The sequence below is a fragment of the Papilio machaon genome, chromosome 16, assembly GCF_912999745.1.
Source record: "Papilio machaon chromosome 16, ilPapMach1.1, whole genome shotgun sequence".
Classification (NCBI taxonomy): domain Eukaryota; kingdom Metazoa; phylum Arthropoda; class Insecta; order Lepidoptera; family Papilionidae; genus Papilio; species Papilio machaon.
Genome location: NC_060001.1, coordinates 4,197,708 through 4,224,230, shown reverse-complemented (window position 1 = coordinate 4,224,230; position 26,523 = coordinate 4,197,708). Strand labels below are relative to the sequence as shown.

Sequence of the window (26,523 nt, the reverse complement as noted above, 5' to 3'; positions counted from 1 at the left end):
CTAAATAAAGACTAAAAAATATCCTTAGAAAAGGGATACAAAGTTAACGTATTAATATTGTGACTATTGTACATTGTTGAGCCGTCTTGCCATATCTCTCGTGTGTCGCTACCCTAACAATCAATTCAAGAATTTGTTTACATTCTATTCAGTTCAGTTATATCAATTAAATATATATATTATGTAATATGATAATATTATTATTATTTATTCGAATAGAACATCTGTATTTTTTATTGAATACACTCTCGTATATGTATTTTCGTCTTCAGTTGTATGTTACTTCGATAGGGCTAAAAGCATACATAAACATCAAGGTTTACAGCCATCTTAAAGGGATCGAATTTAATAAAAAAATATTGTAAATAAAAAAACTAATACATCTTGTACAGACTAAAATGAACCGTGTTTACGAAATGCAAGTGTTTGTTCAAGTGAAAATTTGTGTGTAACTACGTTGTTATAATAAAATATAAACTTTTATCATAATTAACCTTGGATTCGTCAACGACATGGTGTCCTGTTTCACCATTGTTGCTATATGTTTCATTTGGGTAAGTGGTCCATTTGTTTGTTTTCTTTATTTATATCGATAATATTTATAAGTTGATAAGTGCAAATAGAGTTGATAAAGTTAAAAACATTTTTATCGACTTGTGAATCGTACTTCTTACTAATATTATAAATGCGAACGTTTATGGATGGATGTTTATTTGAAGGTATCTCGGGACCGGTTCAACGGATCTTGATAAAATTTGGCACAGATATACAACATACTCTGAAAGAATACAAAGGCTGTTTATTTTTATTTTTTTTAAATCTATGCGGACGGAGTCGCGGGTGACAGCTAGTATAACCTAAGCAAATAATACTATCTTGTTTGTTTATTTACGAATATTTATTTACAATTTAAGATTTCTTCACCATCTAAGTATACTCAATAGGTATTAACGTCTTCTGTAGGTGTTTTATAAGTAAGTTATAATGAAAACAAAAACATATAAAGAAAAGATATTAATTAAACGCCTTAGTTTTAGTTATAAAATAAATTCACTAAACTAATTGATTAATGGAAATACATTAGTACCAATTAAGGTTTTTGATCAATTTACTCAAGAACCATTAACGCTGCATAAAATTAACGAACTGTTGTTGTTAATTTACCTTTGACATTTTAGTGTGCTTCACCGTGGGTTTCTAAGACAAAAATATCTGTATAAACATAATCTTGGACAAAACAGAGACAATAATAACAGAGATTTTGGTCTCAGAAACCCACGGTTAGTTAGGTTTAATAAAAACACTAATAATTCATTTGTTTATTAAAAATCTACTACTATTTCAAACAGTATGACTTTAAAATTATGTAAGGATGTCTAAAAAAGATTTTCTCACTGATCATATCCATTATCAATTCCAATAATTGAGTTTTATTAAGTGATGAGTGCCGGGTTCTGAAATTTAAGTAATTTCTATTTCCCTAATAAGAATTGCAATTCAATTACTTAAGGTACACAGTACAGTGTTTTTTTTTTACACAATGCAGGTAGGGACAAAATTTATACACAAAAGTATTTAGGTTTAGGTACTATAGTTATTTTTACGTTTTTTTGTTAGTTTAATAGTTTATTAGTTAGTAGTTAGTTAGTTTTATAGTTCTAACGCCGGTTTCTCAAAAAGTCAATCAATGTAACTGCCAATTACTAAAGAGAAATTATTTCTTAAATATTTCTCTTCTATTTTACTTATTATTCATTAGTAATACTAATTTAAGTTTTCAAAACGTATTTAAATAAGGCGTTATTCAGATAATGATCAATGCGTACCGCCTTCTAAACGATAGCCCAAACCCAATTCCGAGCAGCCGGCGACAGGTAATTCGTTAACTTACACTTAATCCTAATTAATAGTCTATTAGTAGACGTATTCAATTACCACTCGGTTTGATTTATTTGTGTATATCTACGCTAACAATTTCCTGATTAATCCTTATATAGATTATTTTAATCGGATTATATTTATCGATGGTACTTCGTTATTAGTAGCGATTGTTAAGATAAAAGTGTAACGTAATTATCTAAATGAAAGCGTTTCCTATATCAGTTAGCTTCAAGAATTAAGTAGAGATTATTAAGATCAGACGAATAAAAAGAATTGATTCGCAAATTCACATTGTTATGAATGAAAACGATAAGTAGTTATTAGTTTGAATGGTGGAACCTCCGTAAAATGTGATCGCATACCTCTTAGAAAAGAAAGCATATCGAAAAATGCGTTGATTTTATCGTAACATTATAAGAAACACGCCCACATACTTAATAAACAATAAACATGAGTAACATTTCAATCCCATTAAGATTGCTTACTAAATTAATAGCAACAGATTTAATACCGCAAAAGACAAGCTAGACGCCGCCGACGATATAAATACAATTAGATAATGTTCATATGTCATTTATATTTGGATAATGTCATTAAATATGAATAAAAGATGCCGAAGCTTTTACGGTGGTCCTTAAGAATGATATTAAGAATGACAAAGTTGCCCGCAAAGTTCGTGAAGACAAAGACAAGATAATAAAATTGCCATTAAATTGGGCCTTTAATGTATTATAGCCATTAGCATGACATTAATGTTAGTAAATTACACAACACATTTGCAAGTAAGGCGCCATCTAGCATATGCTATATTGAACATTTGTTTCAAATTACAATTTGATTACTTTTTATCGTGTATTCTGTTCTGACATTTGAGTTGTAAGGAATTTTACGTCTGTATCAAATATACACAATTTTGTCTGCCTTTTTGTCTTGTTTTGGGTCATTCAAAACAGATCCGAGAATTGTAAGTCATTTTTTTAACTTAATTGCAAATGGCAGAATTAATCTAAAAATATTCCAATGAAGTTATAATACTCGTAAAAGTAGTTGTATAAAATTTTCTGTCAATATGTGTTCAATAAATTCGTAAATTTTATTAGCAGTAACAAATGTCTGCGACAGTAAGCTGCGGAGACATTTACATGCTGCGACTAAATACATGTAAAGAGATATGAAAATGTTTATTGATATAATAAAAATGCGGGGGAGTAGAAGTAACAGAAAAATATGTAAACGATGCTTTTAACTTTTAACATGATAAAATGTAAATAAGGGGATTTGCAGAGACGAAGGAAACAATAATGATGTATAAATTTTAATTGGAAATGCGAAGAAACTAAAAATGGTTCAATTAAATTTGACAAGTGTATGATTCTGTATAAATTTCATACTGAGATAATTGCTATGGCGCCAAGAGCGTAATCCCTCCATGAATAAGCAAAAATATTAATAATCTCTTAAAAGATCGCTAGTGTAACTCTTAACATTTGAGAAAATGTCTTGAGTTTTTTTTTTAGTTTTTAGTGTTTAAGCCGCATTGCACTTTGTAATAGACGGGAGCCAATAAACTTTTTAAAAATGATGTTTTGATTCATAATCAATAAAATAACATTTCTAGCTTAGTACAAATGATAACAGTTATAAGTTTTGAGAAGCGTTCACCAAACAATAGATGTCCGGTGCTATTAATACGAAGCATTGTGTTCGGTTGTCGCCGGTTGGCATCAATAGCGTCGCCGGCCACACCATAAAGACGTCTCTACTATCTAATTGGTTCTGTGACTTCGCTTCTATGTATCTTATTTATGTTCCCGTTTGATAAATATCCCCATTTGACTTCGGTCGAGCCTGTTTCGAAAGCGGCACACATATTTTCAAATTTGTTTAGCTCTTTAAGCTATATTTACGATTTATTTGTAAATCGAATGAGGTTTTAGTCAAGTTATACACATTGAATTTCAGATAAATGTGTGCTGTTATAAATAATATTGGTGACTAAGTAAGGGAAAGATTCAGTTGGCCAACAGATTTTGAGCAAGAAATCATTTTTTTATTTTGTCAAACACAAGTTTTTAAATGTAATAAATAACATGCAGTTGAAAGGATCAGGCCGAAGACAGAACGGCGTGGAGGCAGCTGGTCGACGCATCTGTAAAGGCATATCAAGACGAGCACGACCTTCAGTAATGAAGTATACGAAGAAGAAGAAGAAGAAAGGATCACAAGGAACCAGATCCTTATTCAATAACTTTCGCAACTTTGACCAGATTTCCAATCCATCTTGTAAAGTCAATTAACGCTTACGTATTGACGTTACTGTCGTGCCAGGACCTCTTCTCTGAATGAAAAGTATGACAAATTGTATGTTTTTGTATACAGGCGGTGGGCCGGGAGTCGGTACTGGCGCTGGCGGCCAACCGCGAGCTGCGGTGCGGCCGGAGGCTTGTGACGGGGTTGTTCACGCGGCCGCGACTGCCGCTAGGCTACTCGCACGTTGCCACCGTGCCGCGCGGCGCCTGTCGCCTCAACTTCTCCGAGATTCTGCCCAGTGACAACTATATTGGTACCTAGACCACACAATTTATTATGTTGTGTGTCCATATCACAGCTATTGTTGTCGAAAACACGTTTCCATTCTTTAAAAAATACTGATTTTACAAATGTAATTATTAATCTTCGTCATCGTTTACGTTTTAAATACGACTTTAGATGGATCTCACTATATTATGTACTTAATAGATTTATATCAGCACGGATGTAAGTTAAACGCAGCAAACTAGACTATCGCGGCTATTCATAGTAGTGAACCGGTTTTAAAAGATTATCTCTGCAAGTGAATCGATGAATACTTGCTGACATAAGCTAGCCATTTTACTCAGCGCTCATTCATTAATTGACGATATTGAATGATCCTTTGATGAAGGCAAATGGTCCGCAAACATGAGGCTCGTCGTACTTATCAATCAATCGTAGATAGAATGACATCGTAAATCATTCCGCGATGTCTACTATGGCAGCGCCCACGTTGTTCTATTGCCACTCAATGGTATACATTTTATACAATTGTGGTGAATTGGTTTACATCTTAACAACTGTAAGTCGTATCCTGCTTTTATTCGTTCTTTATGTTAAAAATTAATATTTCCCATGCCTAGTCTTACAGAATACGTACGTAATTGCAATGAGAACTTCATAGAGTTATATAAATAAGTGAGAATATACTTATTTGTTTACTGTTGTTTTAGCTTTGAAAATGACAAATGGATCGTATGTAATAAACGGAGAGTTCGCCATTAGCACGCCCGGCACATACGACGCAGTCGGCGCTCGGTTTATATATTCAAGAGTACGGGGTCTCGACTCTATCTTCACGCTTGGACCTATCCACCATCCTATTGATATCATGGTAGGTCATAATGATTCCTTGACTTCTATTTACAAGATTAATTAAATTTTCTTGCAAATTATATAAACATTTACATGGTTACTTCACTTTTTCTTGCTTATATGTATGTCCATTTAATATAAAAAAAATATGTTATTTATTTACCTATTTACGTTAATCGGTTTCTAGAATTTAGTACTTTATAATTACTTTATTCCTAAAAAAAAATCGTTAATTTACTTTAATATTTTGTCGATCGAAATTAATAACTTTGTGTATCGTTCTATTTAGATCAAACATTTTCATAGATTAAACATTTTCAGGTTTTATACACGGTGCCAAATCCTAATATTAAATACGAATATCTAACGGATTCTCTACCAGGAGATATAAATACAGAAGAACCAACAACCAAATTAAGTTCTATCGATACTCAAGGCACGGTAACTGCAAAACATACTAGAAGACATCACGGTTATGATAGTTACCCGAAATTTATTGTTGATAACATGCATCCAGATGTTGTTGGCTTGTCGAAAGAAAATACAATAGCGAAAAAAGGTATAGATGAAAATATAGTTGGAACAAGGAGATTCGTGTGGAAGATTCTATCTTATACCCACTGTACTAGAACTTGTGGCGGTGGAATCCAGGTGAGTCTTGACGAACTACAATATAACTTAACTTGAAGAGTTTGTACTCTAGGACACTGTCCAAATGTTTGGTGGCAGGTGGGCAAATATCGCTGTGTAGAAGAAACCACAGACGGAGTGGATAGGGAGATATCACCGGTCCATTGCTCGGGATCTGCCCCATCAGGAAAGAGACGTCGTTGTGGCATGATTTCTTGCCCGCCGAGGTGGAGGGCCGCCGCCTGGTCTCCGTGTCCAACATGTGGGCCGGCTAATCGAACCAGAATCGTTGGATGCGTGCAAGATCATTCGAGAGGAATTACAAAGGTTAACCTTGGTGCTGATGAGCATTTTAGTGCAAACAGGTGAAATATACTAACATTTTTTCTCCTATTTTTTCTTAGGTCAATGATGATAAATGTTCTCTGGAAAAGCCAGTTACGAGTGAAAAATGCAATGTGCCGGATTGTCCAAAATATAGTACTCTGGAATCTAAACATGTCATACGACTGAACGAAGATACGGACACGTTTCGAGAAGGTCCCGTCTATACAATTTCAGTGAACAACTCCGAAACCGATCTCGGACCCGAGTATAGATTAAGTGCTTCTGCTGGATGGCTTTCCTCTGACTGGTCACAGGTACTCTTTCTTAAACTTACTCACATTATAGGGATTTTCTTACAGTATGTAATACTACTGTTCCATGCATCTACCAGCCGATCTGAATTCCAATCGTATGCATTATTTATGGTTTGCTACTTAAGTATTAAGATACGGTTATAAAAATAAGAACTGTTTTAGTGCGTTGGATGGTGCGTCGGTGGCGGCTTACAGACCCGCAGTGTGCGGTGCAGCGACCCGTCTGGTTGTTCACCGCAAATATCACCAGACGTAAGAAGAAATTGTACTGCGAAAGTAACGTGTGTCCCTCATGAGGGACATTGGTTTACAGGTATAGTAATCAACACTGTTTTTCAGTGTTGGTTGGTTCTAGCTTTCTACTACTAATGGTACACTCGTAACTACACCAACTCGTTTTATGTTTAGATAAATAACACAGTGTTGTATATTTCTGCTTTATTCCCGATCCCCCAAATTCTTTTTAATACTGTAATATTGTTTTTAGGAGAATGGTCGTCTTGCTCGGCTCCATGTGGTGGCAAACAGATCCGCGGCGTGCTTTGCATCGGTGAAACTGGCAGGCATCTGAGAGACTCCGCTTGCAAAGACCCAAAGCCGGCAAACGAACGCGACTGCGGTGAATGCGCGCCTGTATGGTACTACAGTGAATGGAGTAAGGTCAGCATACATGTCTCTTATACTTACTCCATTTTTTATTAGTTTATTTGCACACATTTAGTACTGGAAATTTTATTATAATTCATTTATTAGTTTCTAAATCCTATTTGTGATATCAGTGTTTGTTAATTTTAATTTATGCTGCAGAACTTGAGGTTAAATGTCCCTGTATTTCTAATAATACTTTGAAATCCTTAATTGATTGTAAAGTTTCAATGAATTTATTATATCGTATAATGAAACCTAGTACGAGACAATGAACTCGCGGGCGCCGGTAACAAGTTTGTGCCTACTAAGTAATAGATACATTATGCAGCCTCCATTAGTAGATAAGGTAACGGGAGGTGCAAGATCTCTAAACTGGTCACTACTAACCATTATGCAGATATACCCATCATGTATCATTATAAACTATTATTTAATGTTTCCTTCATTTATGCGAATATTTTTTGGATTTCAAAATTACTTGATATTTTTATATCAACATTATGCCTAAATTAATTAATTAAGAAAAGGCTTAACTCACGTTTGATCGTCCGGTGACGGCACCGACTAGTTTCGAACCCATCGGGGGTCCATCTTCAGGGCGAGTGTTTAATCCGAAGACTTCGCGGTCGCGTCGCGTCTCGCACTAGTCGGTGCCGTCACCGGACGATCAAACGTGAGTTAAGCCGTTTCTTAATTAATTAATTATGATGTCTCACGAAAGTTTAAACAATTTAATTATGCCTAAATTTCAAAATCTTATTAATTACATCGAGTGGAAATTCATTTTACTAAAAAGTACATAAGAAGTTTTGGTAAAATTCAGCGTTGTTCATTTTTTTATTTCACTTTTTTAAATTTTAATTTACAAACTAATCTCGCAACTATGTTATTTGTGCTAAAAAGCAGTAAATAAACATTCAGTAATTAGGCACTATGCTCATTAATATTTAATCATTAGCTATAAACTTGTTTGTAAAGTAGTCAAGGGCGTATGTTATAAAAATTTAGTTGATGGACAAATTACTTTAAGTGTAAACTTCTAGTCAGTTTATGTAATGAAAAAAATATGTATTATCCACCACTATTAAAACTTTATGGGAGTGAAATAGAATACGTACTTGTGCAGGGCATACATCTCTGAAGGTTTTCACTACCTACATTGGGCTCCAGCGCAGACTACTGTTACTACTGCTCTATTACTAATACTATCACACTAAACTAACCACGTGCCGCCATAAAGTTTGAAACTTGTAATACCTTGAATTATCCTTATTTGTCTTCTTCTTGTGCCTCTCTAATATTCCGCGTTGGCCGCCAGCCTAGCTCCACTTCCTATCTTGCACCAACATCTTGTCCTTCAAGAAGCAAACGAACTCTCTATTCACAGACCGGCAACGCCTCTGCAGTTCCTCTAATGATGCGGATGTCCATGTGCATCGTTGGTCACTTCGGTTTTCCCGCCGCTCGTTTGCCTCTTTCTCTGATATAAAAAAGCAGAATAGGTCTTGTTGTTGATCTGCCTCTTGATGTTTCTTAGCCAAGATTGCTTTGAACATCCGACGCATTAGTTTCCCGCGATCTTGGCCATCTTTATGAGTTGGAGAAGATGGTATTTCTCGTTTCCTAAAACGTGGTGACATTTTTCTGTTTGATGGTTTGCAACAATTTGTGATTCTATCTCCTTTAATAGTGCGTAGGAAACTGTTCGTTGAAGACGGGAGTCCAGCACAGGTCGGTGGTATGCGCGCGTGGAAGGAACGGCGCCAACGAGGGCGAGTGCACCGCGCCGCGTCCTCCCGCGCACCGCCCTTGCGATCCCATATGCCCCACTGACAACACAGCGGCAGCTGTACTTACTAGCCGTATGTATTACTAAAAATACTGTACTTAATGGATACTTCAGCAATCTCTTAGTGTAATTATCATATTAATTTAACACTGAGCGACGCTTTTAGTGACCAATTATGGTTTCTGAATCCGTCACTTAAGTTCAAATTGCCACAAAGATGACTATTCTCTTTTGTTGCAGCTTCTCACAGAGTAGATAAATATACTACAACTACGACTTCCTCCACAACTCAAACAAGCACTATAGATGGGAACGATGATAAAGGTTGTTTACATTTATTAATAACAAAATGATCAAAACTCATCAATATCTCTCGTCAATGAATTTTGTTCACCACATCGACCAAATATTGAAATGATCATCCTATATTGTCACGAAATATGCAACAACGTTTTCCCCCCTATTTAAAAGTTAAAACACTATTTGACCTTAGCTTGTAACAGTATTGATTCTTACCCGATCTGATAACTCAAAAAACCGAAGTATTGTTAATTATGTTTATCTAATATTATTTTTCCTTCACAGATTGCATAGACAGGTTGAGTAACTGCGCGCTGGCCGTGCAGGCGCGCCTCTGTCACTACATGTACTATATCAGGAACTGTTGCAACTCCTGTATTAACATTATTGATATACATTGAAGAGTCATCACAATTATCTCAACTAGGTGCGTGGTACTTAAGTATGAAGACCGATTTTCCACTAAGCGTTTAAGTTAGTTATTTCTGTGACTCAGTCGTGAGAATGGTTCATTGTTAACACAAATAGTAGTCGCGTGCCTAATTGCTCGGTGAAAAAAGGTCTAATGTCTTGTCAACGCCAAATTGAGTTGCACTATCTGAAACATTATTGACAATAAATTTATTTCAGTATCTTTTGTAACTCTTATTATAAAAATTGGTGTGATATTTAATTATTTCTCAGAATTGTAAATTAGATTTGAGAGATATAGTATTTTTATAAGATTTCTTATTTAAGATAAGCATTAAAAATTTAAAATCCTTTTAATATATTAAGATTGTAACATTACATTGTACTGATTAACTAATGTATATAGGCAGCCATAAACAAAATAAAATTATGACAATTAATATAACTTTTTATTTTTAAATAACTTCTTAAAAATAAACGCTTAAATACACTTGTGATGTAACAAGTGGATACAAAGCTTATAAAATAATGTTTGCAAAACAATCATACTTCGTGCAGTAGAAAAGTTTGCCAAAACAATAATACTTAAAACACTAACACTATTAAAAGAGGTTAACACGTATTGTAAGCAGTTCTAGTGACTATGGGAAATAATGGTCTAAAAATCACAGGGAATAAATAGTATTGATACTAATCGTAAAGGACCTTAGAAACTAAAATATTTATAACACAGTTCTAAGAGACAGTGCCAATGACTCATTTAAGGTCTACCTATCTACCTAACCTAACCTAAACAGAGTTAATTTTGATCTCAGAAGACAACGGTAAGACATGTAAGGGTCTGATCACACTGAAGATTAACTTATTTAATTAAGGTACAATTCTTCTGACTGTATTTATACAAGTAGATGTCAAAACTCCTATTAAAGTGACCACAGTAAAATTAATGGAAAGATTAGCGTTGTTATTTCCATAAACTACTCTGTATACATCATGAAATCCAAAACAAAGACTCAAGTAAGCGGTGGAAAGTGCCAACGCGCCTAAAACTGAGTGCCCTATTTTAATCATGTTAATATTGTTACTAAAGTTCATAGAGAATAAGTTTACTATTCCACTGATAAGACTGGCTATCGTGAAAAGCATCGCGACGAGACCTGTAAATAATAAAGTAAAATTTCTTCATTGGCACCATAAAAAAACTTATTGTATATTATATCCTCAGATTTTAAGTAGTTAGTTTTTTGAATAAGGTTTCTTTATAAACATAGAGGTTCTCTTTTAGAAAAAATCTCTCTACCAAGTACATCGACTAATGCCTGTGCGCATGCGGTATTCATAAATGTGCAAAAACAAATTTTTCACACAAAAACTAATATATATTATATGCAAACACATGGAAAATAACTAACCAAGAATTCCATGAGCTGATCGGAAGTTAGTATTTCGATCGGCCAGTTTAACAATGCTGCCGGCTATTGCTAGAACTGATCCTAAAATTTGCATCAACCAGTGGATCATCTTCTTGTTCTCATAGCTTAATACCTTCGCCCAACTCGCATAAGGATTCATTGAAAGGACAGCTTGGCTCATCAGGAGGATGTACTGAAAGAAGCATTTCATTACCCTATGACTTTACATAGTTTAACTATTTTTACAACCACATGTTGTTATCTCTCATTTCTCAAATACAATGAGAAGGATGGCAATAGGTTTTTGGCAGAGGGAACCCACGTGAAAAGCAAATTTCACTCACTGTGCATTTTCGAGATGAATACAAGTCTAAGGACATCTTCGTTCTCAAAACATATTGTTTTCTATGCTTTGTCAAAGATGATGAGACGTTATTTTTATATACAGACTAGCTGTCGCCCGCGACTCCGTCCACGCGCAGTTAAAAAAAAAAAATGAAAAATAGATGTTGGCCGATTCTCAGACCTACTGAATATGATCACAAAATTTCATGAGAATCGGTCAAGCCGTTTCGGAGGAGTACGGGAACGAAAACTGTGACACGAGAATTTTATATATTAGATTTTAATCTTAGAAAAAACGAACTTATGGAATGACACAATATCATAAATGCTAAGGTTTACATCGATGAATGGATGGATGGATGTTGGTTAGAATGTGTCTCCAGAACAGCTAAAAGGATCTTGCATAAATTTGGCATAGATGTAGAAACTAGTCTGGAAAAACACATAGACTACTACTTCAGTTTTTTTAATTTCGCGCGTCCGGAGTTGCGTGCGACATCTAGTGTAAAATATAAATAAAAAATAGAAAACCCAAAAAAAAATTCTAAAATCACTTACCCCAATAACACACAAATATATATGTTGCTGAAATGAACTTCGAATTTGAAAGAGATTTGCAAAAAATATTGCATTAAATGCAATCGCACCAATTAAAATGTGAGTCAATGTAATTACTACATTCATGAACACAAAAAACGGAGCCTTTTCATCGACGTTCATCTCAACTTCATTTGTATTCTGTCGGGATTCATTTTGTACCGCCATAATTAATTTAAAAATATTAAATCTTAGAAGAATCAATCTGTACTATTCGACGCTATATCGGAGACAAGATAAGACTACTATTGAAAATATCTCGTTCTTATCATTACAGTTTTGTGATATTATCATTTGAACTGAAGTTAGATTGTATCAGTTATAACTACAATTTGTCATTTTTGTTAGGCAACAAATAAAAGTATATGAAAAAATATACAGAAGAAATAACCTTCTACTTTTTGGAGTAGGTATATTTTTGAAGCGTTCATATTTCCCACTACTTACTATTTTTATGACCATGAAATCGCGTTATGATAGAACAGTAGGCGAACTTTGCTTTTATTTTTAAAAATAATTATCACAGTTATCAAATGATTTAATATGAAGTGTTCTCCAAATAAAATGTACTTTATTTAAGTACCTCTACAAAATATTTTATAAACACGATACAAGCCAAGTTGTTCATCATTTCATTACAAAAGACTTCAATGCGATGGACGGGATAGCTGATTCTATCAATTTGAAAACAGTTAAATCATCAGAAAGTGTTTTCTTGCAAACTATTAGATTAATAATTAATCTTGTTTCAAATATTTTCCTTTTCATTATTGTTTTTGTAAGTCTACTGTTTTCATGTAAGTCGACAAAATTAACCGTTTTTGATCTTCATATAATTCTATGTGTTTTAGGGGTAAGTACTTAACGAATTTGTAAAAAAAACGTACATATATCGAAAACCTATATATATTGTGCAAAAATTCCAAATCAATAGTGTTTAAAATTTAAGGTTTTATTTACCAATGCAGTAGTGGGACACGTAAATTCTATTGAATTCAATAATGTAATTTTTTTTTCTCAAGTTAATTAAAGATTATAACTTATAGACAAATTATAACAACAAATTGTAAATGTCTCGACATAATTTAATTGTTACTAAAGTGCATTAGTATTTTCAGTATCAATTCTTCATGTGCCAAGGAATTTTAGTACTCTCTCAGTACAACAGTTGGTCCATGTTGATTAAGAGAAGGCATCGCAAACATTTTCACTGGATATTACAAATGTTGGCCATCATATTGGTCATTACTGGTAGCGTTATAATGATAAAGGAAAAGCATACAAATTTTAACACCGCACATGGTATACTCGGTAAGATAAATGTGTAAAATAGATCACATATTTAATACTATGTTATGGTCGTTTTTATGCAAAGTAACTACTGTGTTATCATTTTCAATTTTAAATTTTTAAATTGAATAACAAATCACCTCAGTATTTTTGTCACGGTTTCTTGTATAGGGCACAGTCAAATCTCCGCATATGCTGGTTTTGTTTAATTACAATGAGAGACATGAAAAATTATTTCAAACGAATAAAAAACTGATCAAATTTATATTGACAACTAACGCCATCTATTAACATGACAGTATACAAATATGCAAAATTTACATTTTTATAAAAATTATACCTACTACTCATTCTATATAATTTTCAGCATTATGCACCCTGGTACTTTGCATATTAAGTTTTCTGAATGGAGCACTCTTACATAAAGCGCATACATTCAATTCATCAGAGAAGGTGACTGTGGTCAGATACACGCACTACGTCTCAAGTATTAGTACACTATTTTGTTCGACTGCGGCCTTGTGCTTTGGTTTTAATGCACATTCCTTCAAGAACTGGATGGCAAATGATAACGCTGTTAAATCTCTCATCATTATCACTTGGTTGTTCACTATAACAGTTTCTATAGACTTCTGGATTTCGTTAACTTCAAGAATGAAGAAATTGTTTCCTTAATAATGTTGTTTGAAATGAAAAATCGTGGGATCTTAAAGTAAGAAGTTCTTCCAAACATTTGAATGTTAAAATAAAACAAAAGGCAGTGTTTAAAGCTGTATTTTTATTTTTGTATGTTGTTATATGCATTATTAGTACAGATATATTTTAATAAACACCGTAAATAAATTCTTATTATTATATACGAAATCGTTTTTTTTTTAAATTGTGATGTAACAACACTAACTATTGTTGACTATATGAATATTCAACAGCCAGTAAATAAATGCACTATACATGAAACTATTTACAAAATTCTAAAATAATAGTATAAATTTATAGAAAACAGCTTGAATAAATAATAATGAACACATATTGAAATAGTTTCTAAGAAATACACACCATAATAAAACATATGTTTTTAATTTTACATTAATAAGGAATACTATGATTTTATAATCTAAATCGCATAGCCTAAAATCCTAAGAATTATATTCATGCAGTTATAGTAAACTAAGTCTTCATTGCATCTGAAGTTAGTGTGTAAATCTTCTTTCTCTGTCGTACTTTGGCTCTCGTGTATCTATCTGTCTTGTTCACTCCATGTGAAGCGTGTTTTATTCGGTGACAAACTTCAGACACAATGAAACGTTGCTATAAAACCTAATAAAAGTATAATACATTTTTAATCTCTTAAAATACAATTTTAATCGAAATTCATATTTTTCTGCTAATTGTGATAAAATGAGCTTATTATTTAATACAATATAGATTATTTAATTTAAAAGCGAAATACAACTTATGGATTTTATCGCGATTATTTTTAATTAATTGTTAATTATGTTGTAATATTTTTCTAGCAAATTATGTATTTCATACGGCGAGATAGTTTTTATAAAGGTAAGGAAAATTTGAAAGTGATTCATAGATTTTTTTTAAACTAGTATTCAAATTAAACGCAATAAAATGTATACACGTTACTTGTATAATAATATAAATCCACTTTTAATTTAAATTGTTTAAACTTATTTTAATATAAGAATCGATTCGAACAGTTTACTTTGACAGATCTACTTTATAACTCAACTATAGTCTGGAGATCATGACACTATTCCTAATACTTAAAGAAACTGAATGTAATTTCTTCGCTAAACTATCATATGATAAAATGAGTAAGCTATTATGAACTCTACTCAGTTGTGTTAAAGTTGTAAACAACGTAATTAAATAATATTAGTGTATCGCTGTTTAGATTGGCATCTGTTTGTTTTAAAGGCCTTTTACGTTACCCTATCTTTGTGCGTTTACATAAAGGTATGGACACATAGAGTTAGTAAAGGGCCTTAAACGGCAAATGCTGCTTTCTCGTGCATTCGGATCTAAGTGTGGTACTTCACCGATCATAGAACTCACTATGCGTACATTTTATATCACAATACTATGAGTCATAGGTCTAACCCCGTGTAGTCGCTTCCTTACTCGCTTTCCACTCGCACGCGTAACCTGATAACAATAATTGAAATAATAGATTCTTACTTATATGTTCACTTGTAAATAGGAAATATAAATATATCATTTTATGTGCGTAATATTATACTCTTGATAGTATGTTCAGACTAAATAATTTTTTTTGAACGCTAAAAATGAAAAGTTAAGAAGTTTTATGTGCATCAGCTAAACAATAGTTTGAGGTTAACTATTAAATTTGTATATCTCAAAATAGGCAGTGATTCTCTTTGTTAATGAGTGATATTTAATTTGTTACCATAATAGTAAAGTTTTTATCGTCCGTGGCAGGAGTGGCAGCAGTAGTCGGCGTAGTACGGATAATGACAGAGCCGCGCCTGCACAGCTAGCATGCAGTTGCTCAGTTTGTCTGCACACGCACCTACGTAACAGACAAAGAAAACATAAATGTATTATTATTATTTTTATTATGATTAATGTCTACTCTATTCCTTTCTATGTACAATGAGGTAGGGAACTAACCTTTCACCGGCGATCGTTCCTTGAAGTTCTGTGTGTTATGACTTTGGTGTCTTGTCACCCTTTGAGGATCTGTAACTAGTGAAATAAGTCACTGTATTCTAAAAAATTAACCAGTTCTTAACCTAATTCCTTTTACCTATTTTATAATATAAAACTTGAATATCAAGGTTTGCTTTTGAGGACTAGAATTTGGGCAAATTCAGAGATTATTATAATAATGGTTTACATTCTATAATTAATTGTATATTTGGTAATTTGAAGGTAAATTTAGTAGTCACAGATACATAAATTTGAGGGGCAATATAAGAGCTTAGAAGGAAAGAGAAAATAAATAATAATTTAAGTTAAAGTTTATAAGTTAAAAAGTTACCCGACACAGGCGTGATAACCGCAGGCTTGAGTTCAGGTGTGGTGGTACATCGTGGCGGCACGCACGAGCGGCGTGCTGGCGGCCGCAACCCGGCGCATGCCGCGTCCCGTGCGGCCCCACTAGCGCCCGCTTCGCCGCCACGTAAGCACCACACGGTGCGGCTTTGAATGCCCGCTTCGCAGGGACCAGAGCACTGCCGATAAAGTAGCAGCAGTTAATAAAAAATAAGCCCTACTGATCTTACCTTTAGCACTCCTTGGAAGAATACGACCCAGTAGCGACTCTAGTATATAAAAGTTTTGAAGTCTCTTTAATTAAAATCAGGTATATGTACTAAATTTATTTAAAGGTATTTTATATTGTGAACAGATACAAAAGTGAGTTGCAACTAACTGATAAACAGAATATGAACGATAAACAGAGTACCAATATGTAACTCTAGTACCTTCCTATAAGTAACTCTAATACTAGTTGTCCAGTATGGAAATGATTCCTCTCAATGCCATTGTTATACATTTGACATCGGAAGACATGAGCAAACACATGTTCCGCAGTTAAAATATAAAAGCGGAGAAAGTTAAAAGTTAACTCCACATTTAGGGCTCGATTGAAATCCCATAAATGTCTATAGAGCATCATGATTTGGATGAAGACTGATGGATGAGTTGGTACTCATCCATCAGTCTGCAGACTCGTAAAACAAAATGTCGAGGTGCAGCTGAGTGCCCACGAGTCAGCCTACATAAATACACTACGATTTTTACAACACTGTTTTTATTAACAAATAAATAAAATTACTGGCATTGTTTTATACGTTCGTTTCCTTATAAGATGTTACTTTAGATCAATTCCTAACAGGAATATCTAAATAAATATCCATAGGTAAATATTTTTAGAGAAGTTCTGGTAATAGATGTATTACTTAATGCATTACAATTTATATTGTATAATTTAATCACAAACAATATGTTATAAGAAGATGAATGTAAATGTAAATAAATAACGTAATTGGTAACAGGTGCGTTGCCTTGATCGTAAGTATTGTAAGTGCAGTGCGGTGACGTATAACAAACGTTCTAATGGTTCCATCGCCCTCGTGTACTGGACAATTTATATCGATGCGTATTAAACTGGGTCAAGGAAAAGTCCTAATTTGCTGCCTATATTATAAGATACTAAATATAGTCAGCCTAGTGAACTTTGTTATTGACATTAGGAAAACTTTTTAAAATGAAATTGGGTTTATGACGACATACGAGTATGAGACAGCAGCAGCGACGAACGTCCAACTTAGAACGTAATTTAGAGTACTGACATATAACCGTATTCAAAGATATGAAAAATATTAAACATGGCGATGAGGAATCTTGTCGATGTTTGGTATGCTTACCTCTCCCCAATCACTAAGGTACCACGAGGGCGCGCATGTCCCTCCGCAGGCTCGTTCAGCTTCAGGGCGCGGCGTGCGACAAGAGCCGTCACGAAGTCTCCTGCCGTTGCCGCCTACGCAGATCACACCACGCACTTGTCGGCCGCCGCAAGCCGCGGAGCATGGTGACCACTCGCCTGCATCGTTATGTAATAATTATACTCCCATTCTCGACTATTTGCGAGCTTTTAAGCTTCAGCTACTTATGTTCTTCTACTTTTTTCTGCTTACTCTTTGGCATAGTTTTTCCCACACTTGGCCAGCGTCGTTAACTATGGCCTAGTCACCCCTAAGTTATGGTAGGCTCCGAGCTCCTCGGTGGGGACGTATAGTGAGCTGATGATGATGATAGTTTATCACATTTTTTTATCTATGAAGGTTTAAGTAGGTAGATGAGCTAGCAGGATCGTCACTTATCAAAGTCAATTGCTTTATTGTCTTAAACGGGAATCTGGGTTGTGGTCTAGTTTTAGTTTTTGGAATTATTTAGAACATCCCTAGCGAAGTCTTCTAGAAGCATAATAGTTCAATTCTGTGTACTGTATGTATATTACCAGTGAACCACTGCGCATCACACTGCTTCTTGGGAGTGCAAGCTTGCGACGCGTGCGGTGCTCTGTGAGAGGAGCAGCCAGTGGGGTCCGCGCAGCGCACGCCGCGGGACTGCACTCCGCCACCCACGCACCACCCCACACACTAAAGCCAAAATTAATATCAGAGGTATAGATAAATATAACGAAATAATGGGATTAGAACCTCTAAAGTAACCTCTTTGCCTTTTTAGCCTTTTTTGGCCTCCGAACTTCGGAACCTCCAAAGTTTAAGTATATTTATAACCTAATTAGTTAAGTATATTAGTGTTGTTTGATCACGAACATACAGTTACTTCAATTGTATCGGAAATCCTCGTATGTACCTCGGACCATTCAGTGTAAAGCCATCCTCCTGGTGCGCTATAACTAAATGACGACGAATCCATGGTAGGTGTGACTTCGTTCTCCGTCACGTTCGCAGCGAGGGATATGACTGGTCCCTCTCGGAAGGTCTCTGTGCGATCCTTGGGGCGCACCTGACGCCTCGCGTCTAGACGCGCCTCCGTATTCGTTTTGACAGCCGTGCCGTCACAGTTCGGTATATCACACGGTTCACTGCTCGGTGGCATCGGTAGGGGACATTTTTGATCGCTTATCTGTAAGACCAAGATATTACAGTAATTCTATTAGATTACTAAAATAAAAAAAAAAAACGTTTCTATGTAAAAGAAAGAACAAATGGTTCATTAAGTTTATGATATTTGATTTTGAAGTCCGATAGGGGACTTTGAAAATAGAAAATTGTAACATTTCACCATGTACCAGACAACTCCACTCAATACCAGACAGATTTAAAGTAAAGTTACCTTAGTAATTCCTCTTGCATGATCTTGTACACAGCCGACAATTCTGGTACGATGAGCGGGACCGCAGACAGGGCAGGGCCCCCAGGCGGCGGCCCTCCACCTTGGTGGGCAGGGTGCCGTTCCACAGCGTCTGCGCCTTGCGGGGGGCGAGCTGCCAGAGCAATGTGCTGGCGACACTTCCCTGTCTTTATCGCCTACTTCCACGCACTTGTATTTACCAATCTGCAGCCCTCCGCCGCATGTCCGCGTACATTGTGTAAACGATACCACTTTCCAGACAAACTTTCTGTCTCCAATGACGTTACTGTCTATTTGATATTGGCTCTCTACCGAGGAGAACTCTGGCTGCTTGGCAAGGGACGGTTCAGATTTGTCTAGAGCCCTGGTATGTGAGTCGGCGTGGTGGCGATGATGCCGCGCATTCTGGTGGTGTACGCTCGTGATCGGGATGTCGTTCGAAGTATCTTCGGGTGGTGAATCAGTCAGGTATTCGTACTTTATGTTTGGATTTGGTTGTGTATATAACACCTAAAAAAAAAAAGGTTAACATATCAATATTGTGATTACCTTATGTACTTAAGTAATAATATTGAGCAATCAAATACAGGTCTATTTGGACCCTTTGTGGGCTTATGATTTATGATGGATAGAAATATAAAAAAGGATTACCATTATATCGATGGATTGATGTACAGGTCCCATGGCGAAAACATTATCGAGACCAGCGTTACGTGAGTAGAGAAACCTCGCGCCCGCCGCCTCGTATGTCCCGGGCGCACTCACCGCGAAGTCGCCGTTTACAATGTATGATCCATTCGTCACCCTCAACGCTAAAACAATTAAACATCATATTGTATTGTACAACCTAGCTTATAGTAAATTGACGTCTCGAACGAAACTGTTTCGATCTGCGTCATGCAAATAATTAAATACCAATTGCAAAAGCGGCTATCTCCATTTATCTCACAATTTGCGGCGTAGGCGCCTCTATTGAGGAGATGCGCGCTCGGCCGGTGCGAGCCTGCAATTCCGATTAATCGATTCGACATCGATCTTTGCTCTGGCAGGCACTTCATCTCTCTATTAAGATCTCCCGTGACCTACTATATATATTAACTAAATCACTTTAATAATAAAATAATAATGGAACGATTTCTACATTTAAAGTACAGGGTGGGCCTCGGAGTTTTGCGAATTTGAAAAATTCATAAAAAACAAAACAAAAGTAATACTAAACTAAATTTATTTTTAAATTAAAGTAAACATTGGGGAAAATCATTTTTTGAAAATAACATCATCCAGATGCGCACCATCCCGCTGCAAACATTTTTCGAATCTCGTCTTCAAATTGCCGAAAACTCGTTCGCACATGGCGCGCGGAATTGCGGCCATTTCTCCGTGGATAATGGCCTTCAACTGGGCAATTGAGGTCGGATTATTACTGTAGACTCTACTTTTCATGTAACCCCACAGGAAAAAGTCTAGTGGGGTTAAATCCGGACTCCTAGGTGGCCATGGAATGTCACCTCGGCGCGAAACGAGTTTTCCAGCGAACTTCTCCTTTAAGACTGCCAAACTCTCGTTAGATGTATGGCATGTGGCGCCATCTTGTTGAAACCATGTCGCACTATTGTACCCTTGAAATTCTGACAGCTGCGGGAAAAAGAAATACGGAAGCTCCGACTTCGTTTATGTTTTCCTCTGACCTTGTTGTCCTTTTGGGCCCCTTAGGTTTCTGATTGAGGGTCGAACCGGTAGCCTCGAACTTTCTGACCCACGCCCTAATCAAACTTTCACTCGGACACTGTTTTAAGTCATGCAATCCATAGTGAGAGCGAAATAAACGTCGAACAATAACGCCCGAATCGGCATTTTTGTACTAATTTTTAACACAGAACGCACGCTGTTCACCCGGGAAGTGCACCATCGCGACAAAATTTCCAAGAACCGAGCTACAGATCCCCACCTCCCGCACTCCGCTCCCTTACCCCGTTCCAACGCTATAGCGATTTTAAATTCGTACGCATCCGTGGCCCACCCTGTAGCTCACCTACTATTTGACGATACTTTTTAACTAACTTTTGAGAGAAAACCTTTTAATTCAAAAACTAAGTCTTCAAGGCCCTAAAAATACATTAATGTGAAATCAGAATAACCTGCAAATATTATTCAGAATAACAAGCAGAACATAATAAATTCTGTGGTGTATGTACCGATATAATTGTCACTAGGAAGTATCTCGGAGACGTTGAGGCGGCAGGCACCGCGCGGTACAGTGGCCACGTGCGAGTAGCCGAGCGGCAGCCGCGGCCGCGTGAACAGCCCCGACACCAGCCGCCGGCCGCACCGTAGCTCGCGGTTGGCCGTCGAAGCAAGGACACTTTCACGGCCTACCACCTAAACATATGATTAATTTTAAATTATTACGTCGGAACATACCTTACATTAGTATCAAAAGGATTAAGGCCAAGTAACTCAAGATCCTTCGCTGAAGTAATTCTTGTTTTGATCGGAACGTTTACCTTGGAAATAATACGATACACATCTTTGTGAGGTTAAAAACATTTCAATAACTAAAACTAAAATGGTAATAGAGAAGGCAAAGCTCAAAATGTCAAATTTACAAATCATTGCATCTGCAGTAACAGAAACATTGTAAAAGATAACTGCCATAAAATAACTGCCGATCGGAGACAGTAAATACTCGTAGAAAGTTATCTACCTTAGGTTAGAAATAAAACAAAGGTAAAGCGTAATAAAAGATTTCGCAATCGAACATAAAGACATTTATGTAGTTTAATTTTTCTAAACAAATAAAATATCACCCACCTACAACTGACTTTTTCCAACGACAAATCAATTTGCTACGCCTCTCACGACTTTCGAAAAACTTACATTCATACAACACGCAATATTGGATTAGTCATGCAAATTCACAAGAGTTCTCCAGTTGATTTATGTCAGGGATGGTATTGTACGGATTAAGCTGTCAGGATGCTTCACGGATGTCGCGCTTTCAACGTGGAAAAGTGGGCGGATATAGTTTCGTAATTATATTAACAAAATCCACAATTTAGAATGAGTTACATCGTTTCGTTTATAACCTTTATTTTTAATATGTTTTTATTCGAGTTCTTATTATGCTGTTTTAAAAATATACATTGGGTATGGGTCTTTATTGTATCTTTCGCCGCAGTGTATTTCTGTCCATCATTTCTACAATAGTTAGATTCTAAAGTAATAATTTGACTAAATTTGTAGAGTTGGTATGATCTAAACATCATCTGTTCATATAAACGTTTAAGATCATTACAATATCGATACAAATGTCGATTCATAGCGCACCGCACGGGAAGTATTTGTGTTAAGAGTTCAATTGCTTTTGTTTATTTATAGAGTCTGATGTTATCTCGCATGTTAATGACTGCGTTAATTGGATTCCAACTGAAGAGTCAGCACAGCGCCTAATGAAATCTTACCGTTTCTGCTTTCGTAATGAATTTGATATTAATTACTATACGGACGGAATGTTTTAATTAAATTTAATAAACATTTTTCAAAGATTTCTTTATTTGATTGATCTATTTAAGAATATTGAAATTCCAGAGTTTGTCAACTGAAAGCCGTGAATTACTACTAGGTTTATATATTGTATTCATCATCTTGTGAAAATGAACCCGAGACGCAGCCCTGATAAAATCTTTAGCAATTATATATGATTAGATATAAAACAAATGAATACCATATCTTCATTTTTGTTAACACGAAATTACGAACTCATAACAAATGACTACGGAATATTATTAAACATTTACTGCATTACTACAATAAAGACAGTTAGACACTGTTTAGTTCATATATGTTTTAACACTTTGACCGCCGGTGATTGATATTTTGTACGTCAACGTGGTTATAAAAGAGTATGTTTTATCTTAAAATATATACCACCAAAACTGCTTCCATTATAACTACTTTGTTATTTACTTGTCAAGATAGTATTTCGGAAGCCTACGCATGATAAAATTTAAATAATTATAGCTACTGGTAATGTCAAATACCATCTTGCAACAACAACATTTACATATGTTTAAACTAAAATGTAATTGAAACATTGTCTTAATGTTTATGTTAAGGCCCTTAGTACTAGTATTCGTAGGCCAAACTTTACAATATTTGGTACATCTGTTTACACAGTAGGCGTTTTAGGTATATTTTGGGATGAATTACTGGAAGTTACACTACAATCAAATAGGATTAGAATGGAGAGTAATTCCTACTAACTCTTTGAGGAATTTCGTTTCATCTCGTACTTATAGTATCAAAGACCACGTAGCAATCAAGCGGTCAATCATGTAGGATTAGGAAATACATCAGATGTTCCTAGTTCTTGTGCATCACATGTGGTATTTATTTATATAAAATTCTCGTGTCACAGTTTTCGTTGCCATACTCCTCCGAAACGGCTTGACCGATTCTCATGAAATTTTGTGAGCATATTGAGTAGGTCTGAGAATCGGCCAACATCTATTTTTCATACCCCCCCCCATTTAGTTTTTTTTAAACTGCGCGCGGACGGAGTCGTGGGCGACAGCTGGTTTATTTATATACGGGTATGAGATTACTTACAATTATTTTATTTCTATGCGCTAATACAAGTCAATTAACAAACATGAAAGATATGTGTCATTGAATATACGCATGTATTTTTACAATACCATAGAGTATGATATTCCTTGTTGAAACAATTTCCGTGATAAAAGGTTTCTTCACAATTGTATATTTAATATCGCGTTTCTAGCATTTTGAAAAACAATGGAATCTTAGATAAGTACAAGAATTTGGACATTATTAAATTTAAGTTATTTATTTACAAATATTATAAAACTACAACACAATTTTCTGAAACGAAAAAAGAAAATTATTATGTTATAAAAGAAATAAGTACCTTTCTGCAATCGTGTAGGATATCTTCAGATTTATATTGAATGCGGTAAAATTAATGAATCGGTTATGTAATTTGCTGTAGCGCAGACGGTGTAAAATAAGGGTCACGTATTCCTTGATTATAATGGATAGTCTGAGAAATTGCTACTCTGTGGTAGGTGAGCCGAACAGGAACACACTGTGTCGTGTCTATACTTCTAACAAATCTATGTAATCCAGTTGAAATGCCCTGTCTATTCCTTGGAATCGTAGTAATTATTTAAACGGAAATGCGTTTAGTTATAATATCGTTGTTACATTTAACATTAGTTCTATGACCTAATTATTATTTATCTTTAAAGTGAAATAAGTATAATTTCTGTAAATTATTTTTGTTATTTTTTTTTTTTCATTTACATAAAAGGTAACCCTACATTTAGAAAAGTATTACGTTTATACTGAGTGGCTAAGTTATTTCACGTGCTTTGGGATCTGAAAATATTATTGCACGTGATAGGCAGTTGTTTAAAAATATTACGCTTTATCTGCAATTTTATAATAATCTAGTACATAGTAAAAGTGGGCCTAGCACGAATATTTGTGACAAATGCCATAAAACAATTGTGTTGTGTCCCTATCGGTCGTAAAGTAAACCAAAAATCTCATACTAATTTTGACATAACTGATGACAATACGAAGTATTGTCACAAATAATCTTGCTAGGCCTACTGAATTTGTCATTCTTTCGTAACTACTTATGTATGTCATCAATACATTTACTACAAAATTATTCAGCACTTAGTCAAACTTGTCCCAGTAGTCTTAAACAAATTAATCATGAAGAGAAGACATGTGTCATGTATCCCTACGTAACAAGTAAGTGATTAATATTTCTATTATAAGTCTGACTAATTGATAAATTATACAGTACCAGTATATCGAATACTGGTAATAGTGTTTAATTTAATGAAGATGTGCCTATTGTAAATATCAAGAAGGGGAACTAAAATGGGTGCCACTAATAAAGTTCTAAAAATACATCTCTTAATTCTGAATGTCGCAAAAACTATTTCATTTAGTGAAGTGACTTTTTTACGAGTTTTATTAGTAATGTTTACATTCTTGTGGCTTAGGATTATAATTTTAAGCCTCGAGCGGTGGTAATTTGTTCGTATTAGATGTATCAAGATGTTAAAAGCTTTTTAATGAAAAAAAAAAAAAAGATACGAGCGAGTTCAATACAAAAATGCATTTAGCCATAATGCACGCTTACATCATTTCGTAATATTAAATGTGACACTAATGCGTGTAGAACATTAGCGTATAGTAATGTCAATTTTATGAGCCGCTCTGAGATAACGACATCGAAATCTCGCAGTCGCAGGAGTTGCCTCAATCGCCAATCGCTAGGGAACTTTGTTTTATTTTTTAAGAGGGCTATGATTCATACGAATCTGGCGTAAGGAATCTGGCTTTTAGCTAATGCCATTACAGTTTTTCTATTATCGTTTTCAATGTGTTAGGCAACATTTATCTTATCACATTATAGTTATTCGTAATTCATTCAAAATATATTGATTGAAGTGACTTGATATCCTAAGCACGTATATTAAATCTTCAGTCTTTTAAGTTAGTAATTAACCCATTCATAAATATCACACAGCTATTACAATGTTGAAACAAACAAAAGAAAAGAATGGTAAGAGACAAAAAGAAAAAGGGAAAGGATAGCAAAAGGAAAAATCTGTAAGTGAACAATGTTTTGTTTTTCTGTAGTTCTGCAATTGTTACTTGTGCATATTATTTGTATAGAAAGTTTGAATCGACAAGCGCTAATGTGATGATTAGTTAAAACAAGAATGCGGCTTAGATCACGAACGATGAATGAAAATCAGGCGAAAGTAGAATTGAAACAAGAAAATTTAGTAGTAGTGAAAAGTGGGTAACCATGGGTTTCTGAGATCAAAATAACAGTTAAAAACATATTGTTATCTCTGTTTTGTCAAAGATAATGACAGGGATGACGATATGTTATATACCGGAGGAGACAGAAAAAAAAATAAGTTTATCATACGCCCCCATAAAAGCCAATTATTTTTGGATACGACCGAATTCGGTCATGTAGTATAACGATCTGAACTTGAACATTGACAGTATAATTTAATAGCTCTTAATATAAAGCTAACAAAAAGAAAAGCAAAGTGTGTATTTCGAGTGTTATTTCGAATAAGTAAATTCAGACAGTGTTTAAACTACATACTTAGTAAACACATATTGTATAAAGCTTTTCTTAACTCTTTAACGGCCGGCGAGATTAGCTGTTGTGGCAATTAGGCAAAATTGTTTACATCAAAATCTCAGCACCAACCATATCATGAGTAAAATTTGACACATTCAAGTCTGCCTTAAGAACAAGAATTAATTGATT

General features: G+C 34.9%; 3 protein-coding genes across 4 annotated transcripts in view; 1 reads left to right on the top strand and 2 right to left on the bottom strand.

Moving 5' to 3' along the window:
* The first annotated feature begins 290 nt into the window (after positions 1-290).
* On the top strand, positions 291-9,679 carry LOC106716815 (ADAMTS-like protein 4). Its single transcript, XM_045681520.1, has 11 exons — positions 291-554; positions 4,261-4,444; positions 5,127-5,287; positions 5,590-5,919; positions 5,998-6,225; positions 6,303-6,539; positions 6,702-6,852; positions 7,027-7,199; positions 8,878-9,049; positions 9,217-9,300; positions 9,562-9,679. The coding sequence occupies exons 1-11, from the start codon at positions 513-515 to the stop codon at positions 9,675-9,677; spliced, it is 1,878 nt and encodes a 625-aa protein (XP_045537476.1). The 5' UTR covers positions 291-512; the 3' UTR covers positions 9,678-9,679.
* An 853-nt stretch (positions 9,680-10,532) lies between these two features.
* On the bottom strand, positions 10,533-12,192 carry LOC106716504. Its single transcript, XM_014510023.2, has 3 exons — positions 12,003-12,192; positions 11,100-11,292; positions 10,533-10,844 (listed from the first exon to the last, which is right to left on the bottom strand). The coding sequence occupies exons 1-3, from the start codon at positions 12,162-12,164 to the stop codon at positions 10,558-10,560; spliced, it is 642 nt and encodes a 213-aa protein (XP_014365509.2). The 5' UTR covers positions 12,165-12,192; the 3' UTR covers positions 10,533-10,557.
* A 2,833-nt stretch (positions 12,193-15,025) lies between these two features.
* The window catches only part of LOC106716792 (thrombospondin type-1 domain-containing protein 4), a 94,064-nt gene continuing 82,566 nt past the window's right edge, over positions 15,026-26,523 (bottom strand). Inside the window, exons 8-17 of one of the 2 annotated variants that reach the window (XM_014510400.2) lie at positions 21,386-21,569; positions 19,842-20,002; positions 19,173-19,700; positions 18,690-18,962; positions 18,328-18,469; positions 17,735-17,910; positions 16,345-16,537; positions 15,975-16,049; positions 15,751-15,873; positions 15,026-15,488 (exon numbers count right to left, since the gene is read on the bottom strand). In XM_014510400.2, the coding sequence (XP_014365886.2) occupies positions 15,767-15,873; positions 15,975-16,049; positions 16,345-16,537; positions 17,735-17,910; positions 18,328-18,469; positions 18,690-18,962; positions 19,173-19,700; positions 19,842-20,002; positions 21,386-21,569 (1,839 nt within the window). In that variant the 3' untranslated portion in view covers positions 15,026-15,488; positions 15,751-15,766. The remainder of the gene's footprint in view (positions 15,489-15,750; positions 15,874-15,974; positions 16,050-16,344; positions 16,538-17,734; positions 17,911-18,327; positions 18,470-18,689; positions 18,963-19,172; positions 19,701-19,841; positions 20,003-21,385; positions 21,570-26,523) is intronic. The other variant, XM_014510401.2, reaches the window with a different exon arrangement.